This window comes from Stegastes partitus, unplaced genomic scaffold, assembly GCF_000690725.1.
Source record: "Stegastes partitus isolate 25-593 unplaced genomic scaffold, Stegastes_partitus-1.0.2 Scaffold1042, whole genome shotgun sequence".
In the NCBI taxonomy this organism is placed as follows: Eukaryota; Metazoa; Chordata; class Actinopteri; family Pomacentridae; genus Stegastes; species Stegastes partitus.
In genome coordinates this window covers 48,971-64,573 of record NW_007578773.1, presented here as the reverse complement: position 1 = coordinate 64,573, position 15,603 = coordinate 48,971, and the positions used below count along the sequence as shown (strand labels likewise).

General features: G+C 41.5%; 1 protein-coding gene across 1 annotated transcript in view; it reads left to right on the top strand.

Annotated features, from left to right (window-relative positions):
• Positions 1–15,603, top strand: part of LOC103367378 (semaphorin-5B-like) — a 222,994-nt gene that overhangs the window by 161,814 nt on the left and 45,577 nt on the right. The window contains exon 9 of the mRNA XM_008295383.1: positions 749–1,034. Within this exon, the coding sequence (XP_008293605.1) occupies positions 749–1,034 (286 nt within the window). The remainder of the gene's footprint in view (positions 1–748; positions 1,035–15,603) is intronic.

Here is a 15,603-nt window from a genome sequence, read left to right as displayed (position 1 = left end):
GAGGGTTAAATGAGTTAAATGTCAGTCTTTATTGCTGTTGCTTTTTTTTCATGCATGTTTAAATGAGCATCGATTGAGGTGTCTGCAGAAATGTCAGATACAAATAACTCAGCATGCCGGCACATGGAGCCAAAACAATCTGCATGACGAGACGCTGAAAGAAAGTTACAATGAATTCATGAGGTAGTTTAGACCCTTTTTTATTATGTGAAAGCTCCATGTGGATGTCAAACTGGGTTTGATATGTGTTGGATTGTAGATTAAAACAGAAAAACAGGTTCAAGCTCTTCCCTGCACGCTCACAGCAATGAATCAGTATTTGGTGATAAGTTGCGTTTACACAGAATGACAGTAACGTCCCCGTTGTTCAGTCTCCTTTACCCGATAACCCGCCCAGCAGGGAGCAACATTAATCATCGTGTGTCACCGAGGCCAATAAACGCAGCACGGGCATCCAGTTAAACAGACGTAGCTCCATGGATTTACCATCAAAGCATCAGGCAGATTTATTAGTAACCATTTTTTATCTTCTCTTCTTCCCTCTGCCGCTTCACGCATTTACACATTTGACATTAATGCTCTTTTCCAGACCATCTGAAACGGCAGCGCAACTGTTTTATTTTTCCCACTGCAGTCAATGAGGAGCGCAGAGGTCAAAGCAAGAGGATAAATGTTACAAATATCTCCGTTTCCCTCGAGTCAAATTACTGATCATCTCTCACCCCTGCTCCTCCTCCTCCCTCTGCAGAGCCTCACTTCATCTCGGCCTACGACATCGGCCTCTTCACCTTCTTCTTCCTGAGGGAGAACGCGGTGGAGCACGACTGCGGCAAGACGGTCTACTCCCGCGTGGCCAGAGTTTGCAAGAACGACATCGGCGGTCGATTTCTCCTGGAGGACACCTGGACCACGTTCATGAAGGCGAGGCTCAACTGCTCTCGCTCCGGAGAGATCCCGTTTTACTACAACGAGCTGCAGAGCACCTTCTACCTGCCCGAGCAAGACCTCATCTACGGCATCTTCACCACCAATGTGTGAGTAAACACAAGTACACCAAGCAGCTGCTGACTCCTGTTTTGCTCCTCATGTGGGGTGTTCTTCATATAAACCATGTCTGAAGCAGATTATACTGCACTTTGTGGCACAACAGCACTGAGGTTGGACATGTAGTGCTTCACCTGTTGCACTCTAAACTCTTTCTTGCTCTCCTCTTTATTCACATTTATCCTGCACCATGTTGCCACACAGTTGAACTGGAAAGTTCCTTGTTAGCATAAGAAAATAATCAAGGAGGCAACAGCTACAGAAGCTGATCCAGTTCTGTTGTCATAATAGCAGCGTTTCAAGGTGAGACTTCAGAAGTTACTGTTGTGTTGTGTTAATGAGTGTGTCTTTGTTTCAGTGCATATGATCGCCTCAGTCTTTAGTCCATGCACACACATGCACACACACTGGACTATATTTTAATGAGAGTCCCCAGTTATAATAATAAGATGTCAGTTCCTGGTATTTAACCTGCTGAACCACAAAACCTGCCAGCGGGTTTCAGAAGCATGTTGTGTTTTCTTTCTTTTTAAGTTATTTTTTTGGCCTTTGTGCCTTTATTCAATAGTGCAGTGAGAGAGAGAGAGACAGGAAAGTGGGGGAGAAGAATATGGGGAGGACGTGTGGGAAAGGGCTATGAGCGGGATTCAAACTCATGACCTCCACATTGGGACTGTAGCCCTACACATGGGACGCCAGCTCAACCAGGTGAGCTATAGCAGCGCCCTGTTTTTGTCTTCCTTTTTTTTTTTAAATCGCCAAAATTACACAATTTATCAGGACAAGAAACCGTAGGAACAGAAAGAATTGTCCAATTTTCGACTTTCTGAAGTCACTTTACTGATTACATGTTCTGTTGGGGGCTGCAAGGTGGGGCAGTGGTTAGCACTGTTGCCTCGCAGCAAGAAGATCCCCGGTTCACATCCCGGTGAGGACACCCGGGATGTTTCTGTGTGGAGTTTGCATGTTCTCTCCGGGTTCTCCGGCTTCCTCTGACAGTCCAAAAACATTGTGAGGTCAATAGTTGGTCCGTAGGTGTGAATGTGAGTGTGCTTGGTTGTCTGTCTCTAAGTGTAGCCCTGTGATAGACTGGTGACCTGTCCAGGGTGTCTCCTGCCTTCGCCCTGAGTCAGCTGGGATAGACTCCAGCCTCCCACGACCCTAGTGAGGATTAAGCGGTGTATAGATGATGGATGGATGGAAGTTGATTCCAGTTGTTTTTATTTTTGTAAATGAATAATCAAAGAAATTCAACTTTTTAAAGTGATTTTTATAACTGGGTCTGAGTTCTCTCTCCTTCCTGCCATCATTGTGATGTTTCCATAGAGGTGCAGGAATTTATATTGCAGTGAGAAAAAAAAACCCACAGTGAAGAAAAATGTGACAGGAAGAAAAGCAAAAAAAGGCGGTCCAGAGGACTGATGATAGTGCAGATCCCTAAACAGCACACAGAAATGATTAATCATGCTGTTCATTACTTCACTCATTTCAAACGCTCGTCTGTAGTCTAGATTGTTTCCCTTTTGGGAGCAGTAATCTAATAATAACTTTATTATCAACTATCACTTATTTCCTCTTCAATCCTAAAATTTGCAGTTGGATACTTTCTTACAGGGCGTAGCTATGATAGTTAATCACAATAAAAGTGCTGCTAAAATTATAATCTAAGAAAAAACTCCTAAGAAAAAAATGCTTCCAGCTACTAAAAGCTTGCTGTCGTTTTCTGACATTTATCTTAAATGAGCTCAGCGTGTGTGCATGATGAAAACAAACGTGGGAATACTTTTCAGATTAGGTCATCTTGTCTGTGCTATTCAGGCCTCTGTTCAGGGATGGATAACGAAATGGGCCGACGATCCCAAAAGAGACACAAAACAACTCACAAAATGGCCACAGAGTTACCTCATAATCTGCCTCTGTTGTGCATTTACAGTGGCAGAAAAACACTTTCATTACAAACCGGCTTTCAGTCAGACGTCTGCGGCGATACGATGCTAAACCCAACTCGAGCATCTACTTTGTAAAGACATTATGAAAGCTGTAATGCATTGCTTCTCCCTGCGCTTTTCCTGAACGTCGCCCTTCGCTGTAGAACAAAAAGGACCAAAACCGGCTGCAGCTGTGCTGAAGAGCCTTTTTCAACTCCGACAGGAATATTAACAGCAGAACAGTGACACACACACAAACACCTCTACACTTGAGCTCCTTTTCATTTAGCTCTCAGATTTCATCGTAAGGTTTGTAACTCCCAACATTTCCCCGCCTGTACAGAGAGTGAGGATTTTGCAAGAGTTTCGAGCCTCCCCGCTGCTGCTAATGATCACTGTGGATGCTGGAAACACTCACACTGACTCACACTCTCTCTGGTGTTTGATTGCTCCAGGTGGGGGTGTCGCACACTTCATTATGAGGAGGAAACTCACAGAACCAAAGTGTGCACATTAGAGATGTGATGATGCCTTTTATGTTTAGTTAAAACTTAATTACTTCACTTTTTTTTGCTTGAAAAGAGGATCGGAGTGGGTGTACTTTAATTTGGTCACCGTGTCCGACTCTGTGGTTCAGAAGAAGTCAAGGAGGATGTTGGTACAACTGTGTAGATTGCAATAAAAATCCCCCGTGGAATAATCTTTTTATCTAGTCACCATCAAGCTAAATGTCCCCGTGGCCAACTCTGCATTGTGACACTAATTATCTTTTTTAAAAACTAATTCTCTGCAACTCTGATTTGTCTTCTAAAGTCACAGTAAAATGCACTTTCTACATGTGAGGTAGTGTGATGAAGTTTTCCAAACACATTCTGGCCCCCTAGAAGAAGAAACCTTTTGATTTTGGCCACTGAGTTTTAATTACAGCTCGTCCCTCCAGACAAATTATCAGCCTGACAACGACCATGGTAAAAACAAGCACATTCATGCTCTCAGAAAGATACGGTATTTGTACATTAATCCCATCATCTTTTCTTAAAACTGGAGTAGGCAGGATGTTTTTTGTTTGTTTGTTTTAGCATAATTTAGAAAAAAAAACACAAACATACAACTCCTTCAATATATTGTAATTTAACTCTCTGAATCCCAAAACCTACTAGTGAATTTAAAAAAAAAAAGTCAAAGTGATACCATTTGTAAGAGCAGAAACTGTAAAAATACAGATAGAATTGTTAGATTTTCAACTTTCCGGTGGTCCTTGAACTACTCATCTGTGACGTGCAGTTCTGTTCGGAAACATGCCCAAATCTAAGCTTAACGTTTAGGATATTTTTTCACGTGTCAATTAAAAATTGGATAAAGAATTTGCACAGATCAGATGCTGCAAAAAAAAAAAATAACATAAAAATCATCAATCAAGCCATTAGTGAAGTAGTTGTAGTAAGTAAGGAAACAAATTACAAATATAAGTAATAAAATACCTAATTTATGAAGAATTCATTTTGTTCATTATTACTCACACCTGTTGATGTTGATACTAGTTTTTTTGGGGTTCTTGTTTATAATTTGTGGCATGTTAACTCTGATATATTGCACAAAAGACAATTTTGAGATTTTTTTTGTTTGTTTGCCTTTTTCAGATACCTGCCTACTGCAGCTTTAATTCCACCTTTTGTCCTTTATCTGTACTCGTGCTAAGGCTCTGAGAACAGAAAACAATATGGTATTTGTTCCACCCCAGCTCTTCTGTGCTGTGTGGTGTAATGAACATTGGAGCCTCTGGGTTCCACTACAAGAGCAGTGGAGTTAGAAAACTTACAGGAATTGTTCTGCATTTTGTTTTTTTTGCAATTTAATGAGAAAGGAGTTACGGACAACATGCGTAATGTGTCAGCTTCACTGAATCTGTAGCAAACAGTCTTTGCATCATGCACAGCTAGTTAATATACTGAGTCTGTTCATGATCACAAATCATATAACATAAATAAAAACTTCACCACGATGTTAGAAAATCAGGAAAGGAGAGAGAAATAAACGCTCTTAGCAACACTTTCATGTGACCAAACAGGAACCACTGAGGGCTACAATGTCATCGTCCACAGTGACTAGAAAACACATCGGACGGATCGAGCATGAGAAAGTTACATGCTTTTAAATTCAGCAGCTCATATCTGAAGTCGCCACATCTGCTGCTTAAATCCAAGTCACGTGAGACTATTAAAAGTTGGTGATAAACGCCGGCAGTGTTGCAGAGCGTCGTCTCGCTCTGTTCTCGTGCGAGGAGGAACCGTCGTTGGTATTCAGATGTATTCTGTGTTCTGTCAGGGGAGAAGTGAATCCTGCCTCTCACCTTCTGCTGTCTCACCTGTGAAGCTGCCGCTATTTGACATTACATGGCTGCTTCCAATCCGCCTAGCAGCCATTTTTTACGGATAGATAGCGAGCAAGAAAAGAAATGGGAAAAAAACCAGAGGGTAAAGACAGAGCGAGAGGGAGACAAAAGGAGATCCAGAAAGAGGAGGGAAATGAGAGGAGGTAATGAGAAAAATTACTGAGCTCTAAGCTTTTGTCTTCCTCCCATTGTCTCCTCCTTCCTTTCGGAAGGGACTCGTTGGTCCTCCCTCCAAAACCGCGTCCCTCGTCGGGGTTGGATATGTTAATGCAATCACCACAAACACTGTCTCCATCTGTCTGGCCTAAATTGAACAGGCTCACAGCTGCTCCCAGGAGTTCCAGGCTGTAAAACAGAACAGGAAGAGCTGGAGCAGAGTACTTATCCCCTCTGTCGGCGTCAGTCTGGACCAGGTCTCAGCACTGTGAGCTCACCTCCTCCTTCCCACCACGCTCTGTCAATGACTGATATGGCTTTTGTTGGCTGTGTTTTGCTCTTCAGACTGTTGCAAAACTAGAATTTTAATCATCAATTAATCTAGCAGTTGTTTCCACTTTCTCCTATGAGAGTATCTGTTGCTCTCTGTTCTATTTCTTTGTCAACTGAACAGTTTGGGTAGTTTATCAGACAAAATTCAACTCAAAAGCAGTTTGAGAATCATTTTATTAAACATTTTATCATAGTAATAGTAACTTTATTTATATAGCACCTTTTACAAACAGAGTTTACAGACCAAAAAAAAGGATATTCAAGAAGACCCTCAGAACAACAGAAGGCTGCTCAGTCCAAACAGAAAGAAAAACGTGGAGAAATATAGATGAACAAGGTAAAAGATTTACAGAATAATTCACCACAAGAACACCAGATGAAATATTAAATCCAAAAAAATGTCCAAGCAAGGGAAAAAAACAGATAGAATAAAAGGTAAAACCATAAAGACAAGGCTATAAATAATAGTAATAATAGTAAATAAAAGAAATAAATACAGAAATAAGTAATTAGGTTAACGGGCTAAGAGAATAAAATGAACAAATCAAATAAATTTGACCTCAGAGATACAAAATTGATGAACATTTCTCAATTTTTGCAACACAGACATTCCAAGAAGTAGTCCAGTAATTTAGTACAACACTCCCATAAAGTAAGAGGACTAACAATGGTCCTCATGTGTTAGTTACACAATGTCTGCACAGCCCACGTAGGGAAACGGCACACTGAAAGAGCAGCAGCAGCAGCTTTGGTCCTCTTACTCTGTACAGGAGGCATTCAGGCACAGCGCTGAGTGTACGTCACTTAAATAACTGAAAAAAAATATATAGACTTTCAGTCATGGTTGCACACATGCAGCTGGAAAACATGATTTATTACACTCTACCGCTTATTGTAGTTTAGAACATGTCTAAGGTTATTCTCTGTGACTTGAGCTCATCCAGAGCCACAAAAGACCAAACAGGACTCTTATTTTGATGTGTGAAATTGCTGGAATCACTCAAGAAAATAGCCGGTAATATACATAAGTCCCACTTCACATGAGGAGTAAAGGAAAAAATGTACCGTGACATGCACCTGCTGGCGCCCGTGGAGCTGTTATATAAGGACGGTTTTAGCATTCCATCAGAATAAGGACACTTAAGACCTCCGAGCGCCGCCGGGTCTTTTAATTAACTCGGGGTCCTTATTGGCGGTGTCCTTCTGTCGCGGGCTGGGCACGGCAGCAACATTCTCCCGCTGAGGTGTCTAACCTGCCATTACTAACTAATTATGAGCCTCCTTATCTGTTTCTGGGCGACTTCTCTGACCCCGGACACTTCAGCGGTTCTTAGAGGGCCTCGTATCTGAGGGGGGTCGCAATAAGGAGTGCCAAACCAAACGGCCCGTTAATTGATTAGTACACAATTATGATAAGTGGTTTATCTTTAAAGTAATTTGTGAGGCATCTGATGTTTGAAAATGGGAGGAACTTGCTCCACTGGTAGCACTGGTGCACCACATGTTCACATTTGTTTCCATCTGGCCTCTGTTAGTGATCCATGCTTTGGTAATAAATCTACACAAATAACAATTTGCTGTTTTGTTTTGAAGGAAAAAATCACAAAGTGAAGTCGTGCTGTAAGGGGAAAATGAAATCAATAAATTAAAAGCGCTGCAATTCCATCAGTGCATCTGTTCCTGCATAGTTCAGGCTTTATGTTGTTGTGCCTAACAGGGAAATGTAGTTTTTCTCACCAGTGTTAGACCCCATCAATCAACAGCACATGCAACACGTGAGAGTTATTTCTTTGCAGCATCTCAGCCACATAGACATTCTTACTGGAAAAAAAGAAACAGATCACCTGTTCCTTGTCTGAGTATTCCTCAGAGGTTTCACAGGAGGCTCTGAACAATCTTCCATCCATCCATTGTCTTTACACCGCTTAACCCTCAGTAGGGTCGCGGGGGGGCTGGAGTCTATCCCAGCTGACTTAGGGTGAAGGCAGGGGACACCCTGGACAGGTCACCAGTCTATCACAGGGCTACGCTTAGAGACAGACAACCAAGCACACTCACATTCACACTTATTTAGAATCACCATTTAGCCTCAACATGTTTTTAGACTGTGTGGGAGGAAGCCGGAGAACCCGGAGAGAACCCACACTACACGGGGAGAACATGCAAACTCCACGCTGAAAGATTCCGGCGCCCCCACTGGGACGCGAACCAGCAGCCTTCTTGCTGTGAGGCAACAGTGCTACCCAACTGCGCCACCTTGCAGCTCTGGACAATCTTGTCTTTAAAATAAATTAATCAATAGTTTGCTTCATTGTCACGAAAAGGCCAAATGAGAATAAACCTGCTGATGGACCCGACCGTACAGAACTGTCCTCATGCTGCATTATTATGATGGTCCCCACTTCAAACTCTCTCACCTCCTGGTGTTTCACTTCATACATAATGATCATTCTTTAATCAAAGCCGCTCTGGTGATCATAATTATATTTTTAAAAAATTAGCATTGTCTCCTAAAATGGTCACAAAATGATAAAATGGTCACAGTGTGGCGCCTCGCTGCTGCTTTATATTCAAATTCTTTGGGGTTTTGAACTTTTGACTTTGGCCCTGACAACTGTGTGAATACGTTTCTATATGATAAATCAGAAAAATACTGAAATCAATCAAAATATAAAAGGAAAATAATCATTACTCTTGTTTCAGGCCTTTGAGTCCCTGTCCACACCTCAGGTAGTTTTAATGATTCACATTCTGCAGGTTTGCTGCTCTTTCTCTGAGCTTCTAGGCAGAATCAAGAACAAGAATGTTTCTATGAGACAGTGTGGATGACTTTAACAGCTGTAAAGGGCGCTTGACCCCCTCTGTTGAAAATCAAGTTTTTACTTTGTTAAGCATCCAGAAGGTGGTTTTGTATATACTGGAAGAACTGAAATAAACAAAAACCACAGTTGAACCCCTGTGAAACTTTGTTCATGAAAGTATTCTTTATGTTTTATTTTGTATTAATGTTATGTGGCTGGACTGGGAACCCAGGTGCAGACAGAGATCAGACAGGTGAGGGCTTAAAAAATGTTTTATTTAAATAAGAATGACACGGAAACCAGAGCCGGATGGGGAAACTGAGCTGAAGGAAGATAACCGAACAGACTGACAAACTTAAACTTGCAAATAAAGGTGATCTGAAACTAACAAGAGGATTGGCTAATATAACCAAGTGGGGAAATACAAACAAAAGCGGAGATAACTTGGTGAGAGCACAGAGAACTGAGCACCAACCAAACCCAATGTTTAAAAAAAGGGCAAAACTACAAAAACCAGGAGATATTCTAAATTAACACCAAGGGGGAAACCTAGGGAAAGTAATGTGAATAAACTAAAGCTAGACCAACAAAACGGGGATACTCGCAGGGCTGGGGACCAAACTAAAGGGGATGGCTGGCTGGGGGAATGCAGGCTGGAACCAGGTTGGGGACCATTGGCAGGAGAAGGCTGGCTGCAGGCAGGATCCAGGTGGAGAGTGTATTATATGTATATATATAGTGGCTTGGAGATGGCAGGCAGGAGACAGAACAGGCACCAGCAGAAACACTGGGTAAGAAGGTCTATGCTCTGGCAGGGTGAGGTGGAATGAACAGAGCCTTATGGAGTGAGGTGTGCCGATCCCTGCAGCTGTCTCCAATACCTGTAATCAGGCACACAGGTCCAGAGTAACAGGAGAGGGAGAGAGGAAGGCATGGGCTGAAGCAGAAAATCCTTACAATTCATGTGACATGCAACCACATGTTTCAGAAAATATCACTTGTTGACTTGTCTGTGTTTTTGTTAATGAGCTCAAAGATAGGGCTCTCTGTGATGGTTTGATTTTGTTTCATATTTCAACTCACCCATAGTCAGAGATTATTTAATCTACTTGTCCAATTTTGCAGATTTTGAATCAATGGCGTGGTGTGAAACAACGGTGAATTTTGTAGTTGTTTTCCTTTTTTAGCTCCCGAAATGTTGTTGTCCAAACATAACCTCAAATTTTAGTGTGCAAAAAATGAGCTTGAAGTGGGTCGATGGGCGATTAAAGAAAAAATAATCTAGGAAAGTACTTCATATATGAAGCTGGAATTTCAGAAATACCATTTTGAATATTTCGAGTTTATGATTTTAAAAAATAAGGTAAGGTAAATCAGAGATGGTTGAGTCCTCTAATGATTTCAGATGGAATGAAGACATGTCACATTCAAAGTAAAAAGCATACAGAGAGTCAGTAGGTGTTAATGTGAGTAAGTAGGTGTTAATGTGAAGTTACAGAAATTGTTGGGTGCATCCACTTGTAATGATTTTTTTTTAGTTATTTTTTTGGCCTTTGTGCCTTTATTTGATAGTGAAGTGAGAGAGAGACATGTGGGAAAGGGTCATGAGCAGGATTCGAACTCATGACCTCCACATCAGGACTGTAGCCCTGCACATGGGACGCCAGCTCAACCAGGTGAGCTATAGCAGCGCCCCTTGTAATGATTTTTTAATGCTGCTAGCTCCCCTGTCAACACAAAATGACTTTGGACCTCAAACAGTTACATTCATTTCACAGCGTCGCCAAACTTTTCAAGCATTTCAAACTGACTTAGACATAAACATATGTCCAGCCTGACATATGCATAAATCACCCAGGGATCCTGAAATCCTTCCTATCCGTGCAAAAAATATGTGACTGACTCCAAAAGAGATGGGATTTGACAAGAGGAATAAATGATATATTGCACAGCCGAGTGAAGCAAGCAACATTAATGCACAATATTTCAGATTTTACACCATGTTCTCTTCCTGTCATGTCTCTGACATCAAATCTACCTTGAAATGTACCGCGAGCTTCCAGTTGAACACTGGGCCTGATCTGAATACAGTTTTACACAATCAGCTGCTTGTTTTTGTTTCCTTTCATACACGATTTCTTTGGTTTATTTGCATTCCACTGGATTTACACTTAAAACAGGTCAAGTCAAGCTTTTGACTAAAAAGAAACAAGTGATTCAATTTAATCTCTCAGATGTTAACAAATGCCATTACGGCTCCTTGTTACAGCTCCAATCTAACACCTGGATTTCTGTGCAGCTCGTTGCACGTGTGGCTTTATTGTTGCTGCTGCTGACTCAGTCTGCCTCTGAATGTGACTGTTTCAGGCCAAAGCTGTTGCTTTTTGCTGGCGTATTGTTGTGGAGTATAAAAATATGTATGGATAATCCTGGCAGCCTCTGTTCAATTTCTGGTCCCTGCAGCCATGTAGCTCTGCTGAGTGGGCCCTTTTCCCTTTTTCTGCTGTGGTGCAGGTATTCACTGAGGTTGAAACATTGGTCTTAATGTGGTTTTAGCTGTTCCCTTTTTCACTAAAAATGAGGTTAGGTGCATTAGCTAAAAACCTGGGGATTCAGCCGGACTCCACTGTACTCTCTCTCTGCATCTGCAATTCTCTGTTTGCTTGTCAAATCTGCTTATGCATAGAGCAAGTTAATAACAAACGTTGATCAAAGTGCTTTTGATTAAAAATGCAATCGGATAAATAAAAGATTAAAGAATAAATAAGAAAGAAATCGTAGTAAATGTGAGACTACAAAAGGCGGATTGTGCAGAAACCACAGAGTAATAAAGACATAATGTGAGCGATTGTGTAGTTATCACAGTCAAAAGCTGCAGGAAAAAAAAAAAAACATGTTGAGTACGAACAAGGTAGAACATGAATAGAACATCTAGAAATCTGGTTTAAAGCGTGCAGCAGCAGCAGCAGCTTTACCAGCATCCAGCCCAGAAAGATAAGGTTATCAAGTGAGATGGATATCAGCTTCTTGTGTTTAGGACAGACTCACTGGTGTGCTGATCTGTTCTGATAGCGGATTGCAGAAAGCCACGAGCCAGGCTGAGCGAAGAGTTCATTACCTTTCTAACACCTCGTTTTTCTGGGGGGGCTCAACTTGGCATCGTCGAAAACTGCTGTGTCGTCTGCGTAGACGCATATCGGGTAAACACAGGGGTCTTTCGTCCCATCAACAAATCTTGAGAAAACACAACCAACAATGTGTTAATATGGCTTTCCTTTTTTAATTTCCTGAAACAGCTGGCAATGCGTTTTTTTATTAGCGTTACTCAAACAGCAGTGAACTTGTTGGGGACTATTTTCAGCTGTGAATTAATGCACACTGGGCGTTCTAATGAGTATTTCTGGCAGCAGGACCATGTAAAGGGGAGAGGGAGTCAAAATTAACTTCAGCTCGTGCGTTGATGGTAATAAAGGAATGGTTTGGCTCAACGCAGCTCCCAGGCACACACGCTGTTTGCTAATTAGATCAATTCGGTGTTTGCTTGGGTCTTTTCAGGTGATTTGCTGATAATAAGAAAAATGCAGAATATCACCAGGTTTATTCTTAATGTAAAACTAACAACACCACAGTGGAAAGTGTAGCAAGGAAGCTTATAAAAGTTTTATGTGAACAGACACCTTGCAGGATTATTTTTAATGATGCGTTTATGAGTAAACAGTATTTTAGACTCTCTCTGGTTGTTGATTGAACCCCTGAAAACTAAACTCTGCGCATCAAAGTCACATATTTATATTTTTTTTCCCATATGAAAATAAGCCTTTCCTACTCGGATGCATGATATTTAAAAAAAAAAACTGACATTGCAATGTTTTGCTTTTCTGCAATATATCGGCGAGAGGTATGAAAAAACTGGTTTGTAAATATAGAATTGGTGCAAGATGTACTCTGTGGCCAAAGCGCTGCAACCCGGTGCACTCAGGGCAGCATTTATCATGTTGACCACATTGTCTGCTATAATACAGACGTGGCGTCATGTTTCTAAAACCCTCTTTGGTAACAATGTTAGCTGATATTATCTCCTTTTTGCGGTGAAAATGTATCGCACAACCTTTATCATATGGTGGCAAAGGCATTCAAAACAGCTTTTGCTTTAGATGGCATTTGGATCTGGCTTCTTAGCTTTGTGGTGCTCTTTTAAATGGTCGAATAGATGAGTTGTGTTGCCTCATATGGTGGCACAGCCAGCTAAGCACTAAAGAAAGACGTGGCTGCAAAAAGAAGCAGTTGTATGGAAATATTGAAGCTTCAAGTGTTTTCTTTTTGCAACCAAATCTTCCTTTTCAATGTTTCTCTGGTGTTCCCTTCTCATTTTGCTGTGCATATGTTGAGTCTGCATGTCAACAAGTTCTGTTTTAAATAAAATACAATAAAAAAAAGACTTCGCCTTTTCTTTTTGTACCAAGCAGAAAGAAAAGTTGTAGCATGATGTGTTTCAGCCTCACTTGCCATCATCACACAGTCCAGCGTTGTGACTGTTGTGTATGCGCACATCCCAGCGTCAATACTGAAACAACATATCGTGCAGCCCTGATTCCTGCCATAAAACAGCTCAGTTGTAACTCTAGACTGGAGCTTTGTCTAGAATGTTCACATCTACTAACTTGCTGCTTCTATTTTCATGTACCACTCTCAAGTCTTTGCAGCTCAAGCACACCAGCTCACCTGTTGATCTTCTCAAACATTGTAAAACTCCCTACACACTGGCAAGTTGTAATGTGTCAGCAATTTGGAGCAGACACTGATTGCAAAGTGGAATAATAATACAGAAAGAACCAGCCTGACAGATTTACTTCCTTGTGTTTTTCTGTATAAAACCTTGAAAATCTGAATGCGTGCTGAATCCTGTACACTCCAGTTTCAAGGTGGAAATGCTCAGCCCTGGCTTAACTGCTTTTTTCTCTTATGATTTGCCTTCTAGCATAAATAACATGGTGAAAACCAGACTTTTACCAGAGGGGGTTTTTAATGTTACAGGAGACTCCTCTCAACTGCTTATGAGCTACTGCACAGTTTCATCTATAAAAATGATTAGTGAACTAGAGGTGCAAACAGGTATGGAAATCAGCGAGGTAGAGTGTAGTGCGAGTACATTAAAATTCCCGGCGTACCTTGAAAACATTCATCACCAGCACCAACCACACCACCTTTATAAATGTCATTGATTTCTTTGGTTACAAACTGCAGCTGTTTGGAGAACATGATATAATCTAGGCACACCTCTGCACAAACTCTGAGAATGAGGATAAGAAACAAGACATGAAACAGAGACAGAGCCTCCTCCTGAGGTCCTGCTGGTTCTTCTTTTTGTCATTCCCTCTGTGAATCTCCACATGACAGATATACAGAGTTCACAGCGAAAAGTCTGCAATGAGACATCCAAAATAACACGGAACATGAAGATTTGATTAGAAAAAAAAAAAAGGTCAAGTCTTCAGTGTCTGGGAGGACAACAGTGACAGGATCAGGCTGTTGGAACAAGATGAATCACTTGAAGAAGCAACTTCACTCATAATGACAGTAATCATCGCGGTGCCGGGCCTCGGAGAGCAGCAGAGCAGCGACAGCAAACAGCATAGCAGATGTCAAACAGCTTTTCAATCACTTTCCCAGGCTTTTAAGCAGACCCAAAACATATGGGTAGCATCCATTAGTGCAATAGACTGTACTCCTTTCAGTGCACCCTTTTGCTCTGCTCTCTTGGCATCATGTGCAGCAGCCCACAGTGGAAGTGGATCTCTCAAATAATCTGGACGACGTCCGGCTTTCTGTAGCAGAATTTGGCTGTAGAGTACGTTTAGCTGCAGCACGAGCACAAACCCACAGCTTTACTCCCTACTTTGTCAAACTGTGCATTTGTGTGAGTGTGAATGTGCAAACTGCTGTGGCTGCCCTTCACTGATTGCAGCTCGTTTGCCTGCGGTTTCCTCCAGTTAGGGTTCGGTTGCTGCCGGCTCACCGCAGCACTCACTTTGCTCCGCACACTTTGTCTCCGCCTCCCTGCCAGTCTTTTCTCCACCAGAGACAGGAGAAAAAAATGAGGGAAAAGTCCTTTTACTGAAGTCTGCAAGCTGTTTTCCTCAATAGCCAGTGAATCAGTCAATGAGCCACCTGTTTGGCTTCCCCCCGATGTTTAGCCAGAACTCATTTGGAGCTGCGCAGCACTTTGCCACCCTGCAGTAATGACAGAACACATTAGTTATTTCACACTCCTCCACTGGATCTCTGAGCAAGTAGTGTTTAAAACCAACAAAAGAAACCACAGGTCTCTCAAGCGGGCTTAGAAAAATCTTTGAGGTAAAAATGAGGGTATTATGACCAGAGGAGGACAAGGAGTAATAGGTAAAGATTTGTTTTTAAGAATTTCTTTAAAGTGCGGTTCGGTGAAGCGTACAAGACTTTGCTTGAAACAGTTTGTGTCATAAATCATGCTCTTTCTTCTCGGGCGTATACGTACTGCTGGGAGCAATTTTCCAGTAAAAGTGTCTCCTTTGATGTGTGTTAAAGCTAAAAGTCAGATTAATTAGTTGAGTGGACCTTTCTTTCTCGACCGTTCACTGTAGGTCAACAATACCCATCCACAGTCTCTAAATCTGTTCTGACCTAAAATCTTGTAAAAAAAAAAGTGCTTCTTGTGACTTTAGATTCTGGTCACATAGTCACCAAATCAATGCTTCTTTTTTTGTGTGTTTCAAAAGTAACTGATTAATTGTATTTCCATAGCAACAGTACACACAGAAACAGTGGTTTTTGTGGCATAGCTTGGTCAAAATGGAACGATTTGAGGCAAATATGGTGTTTGGGGTGTTGCATACAGCCAACTCACTGCCTTTGTGGGGGAAAAAAATAACATTTTATGTAGTGAATAGCGATAAAAACATGATTATAATTG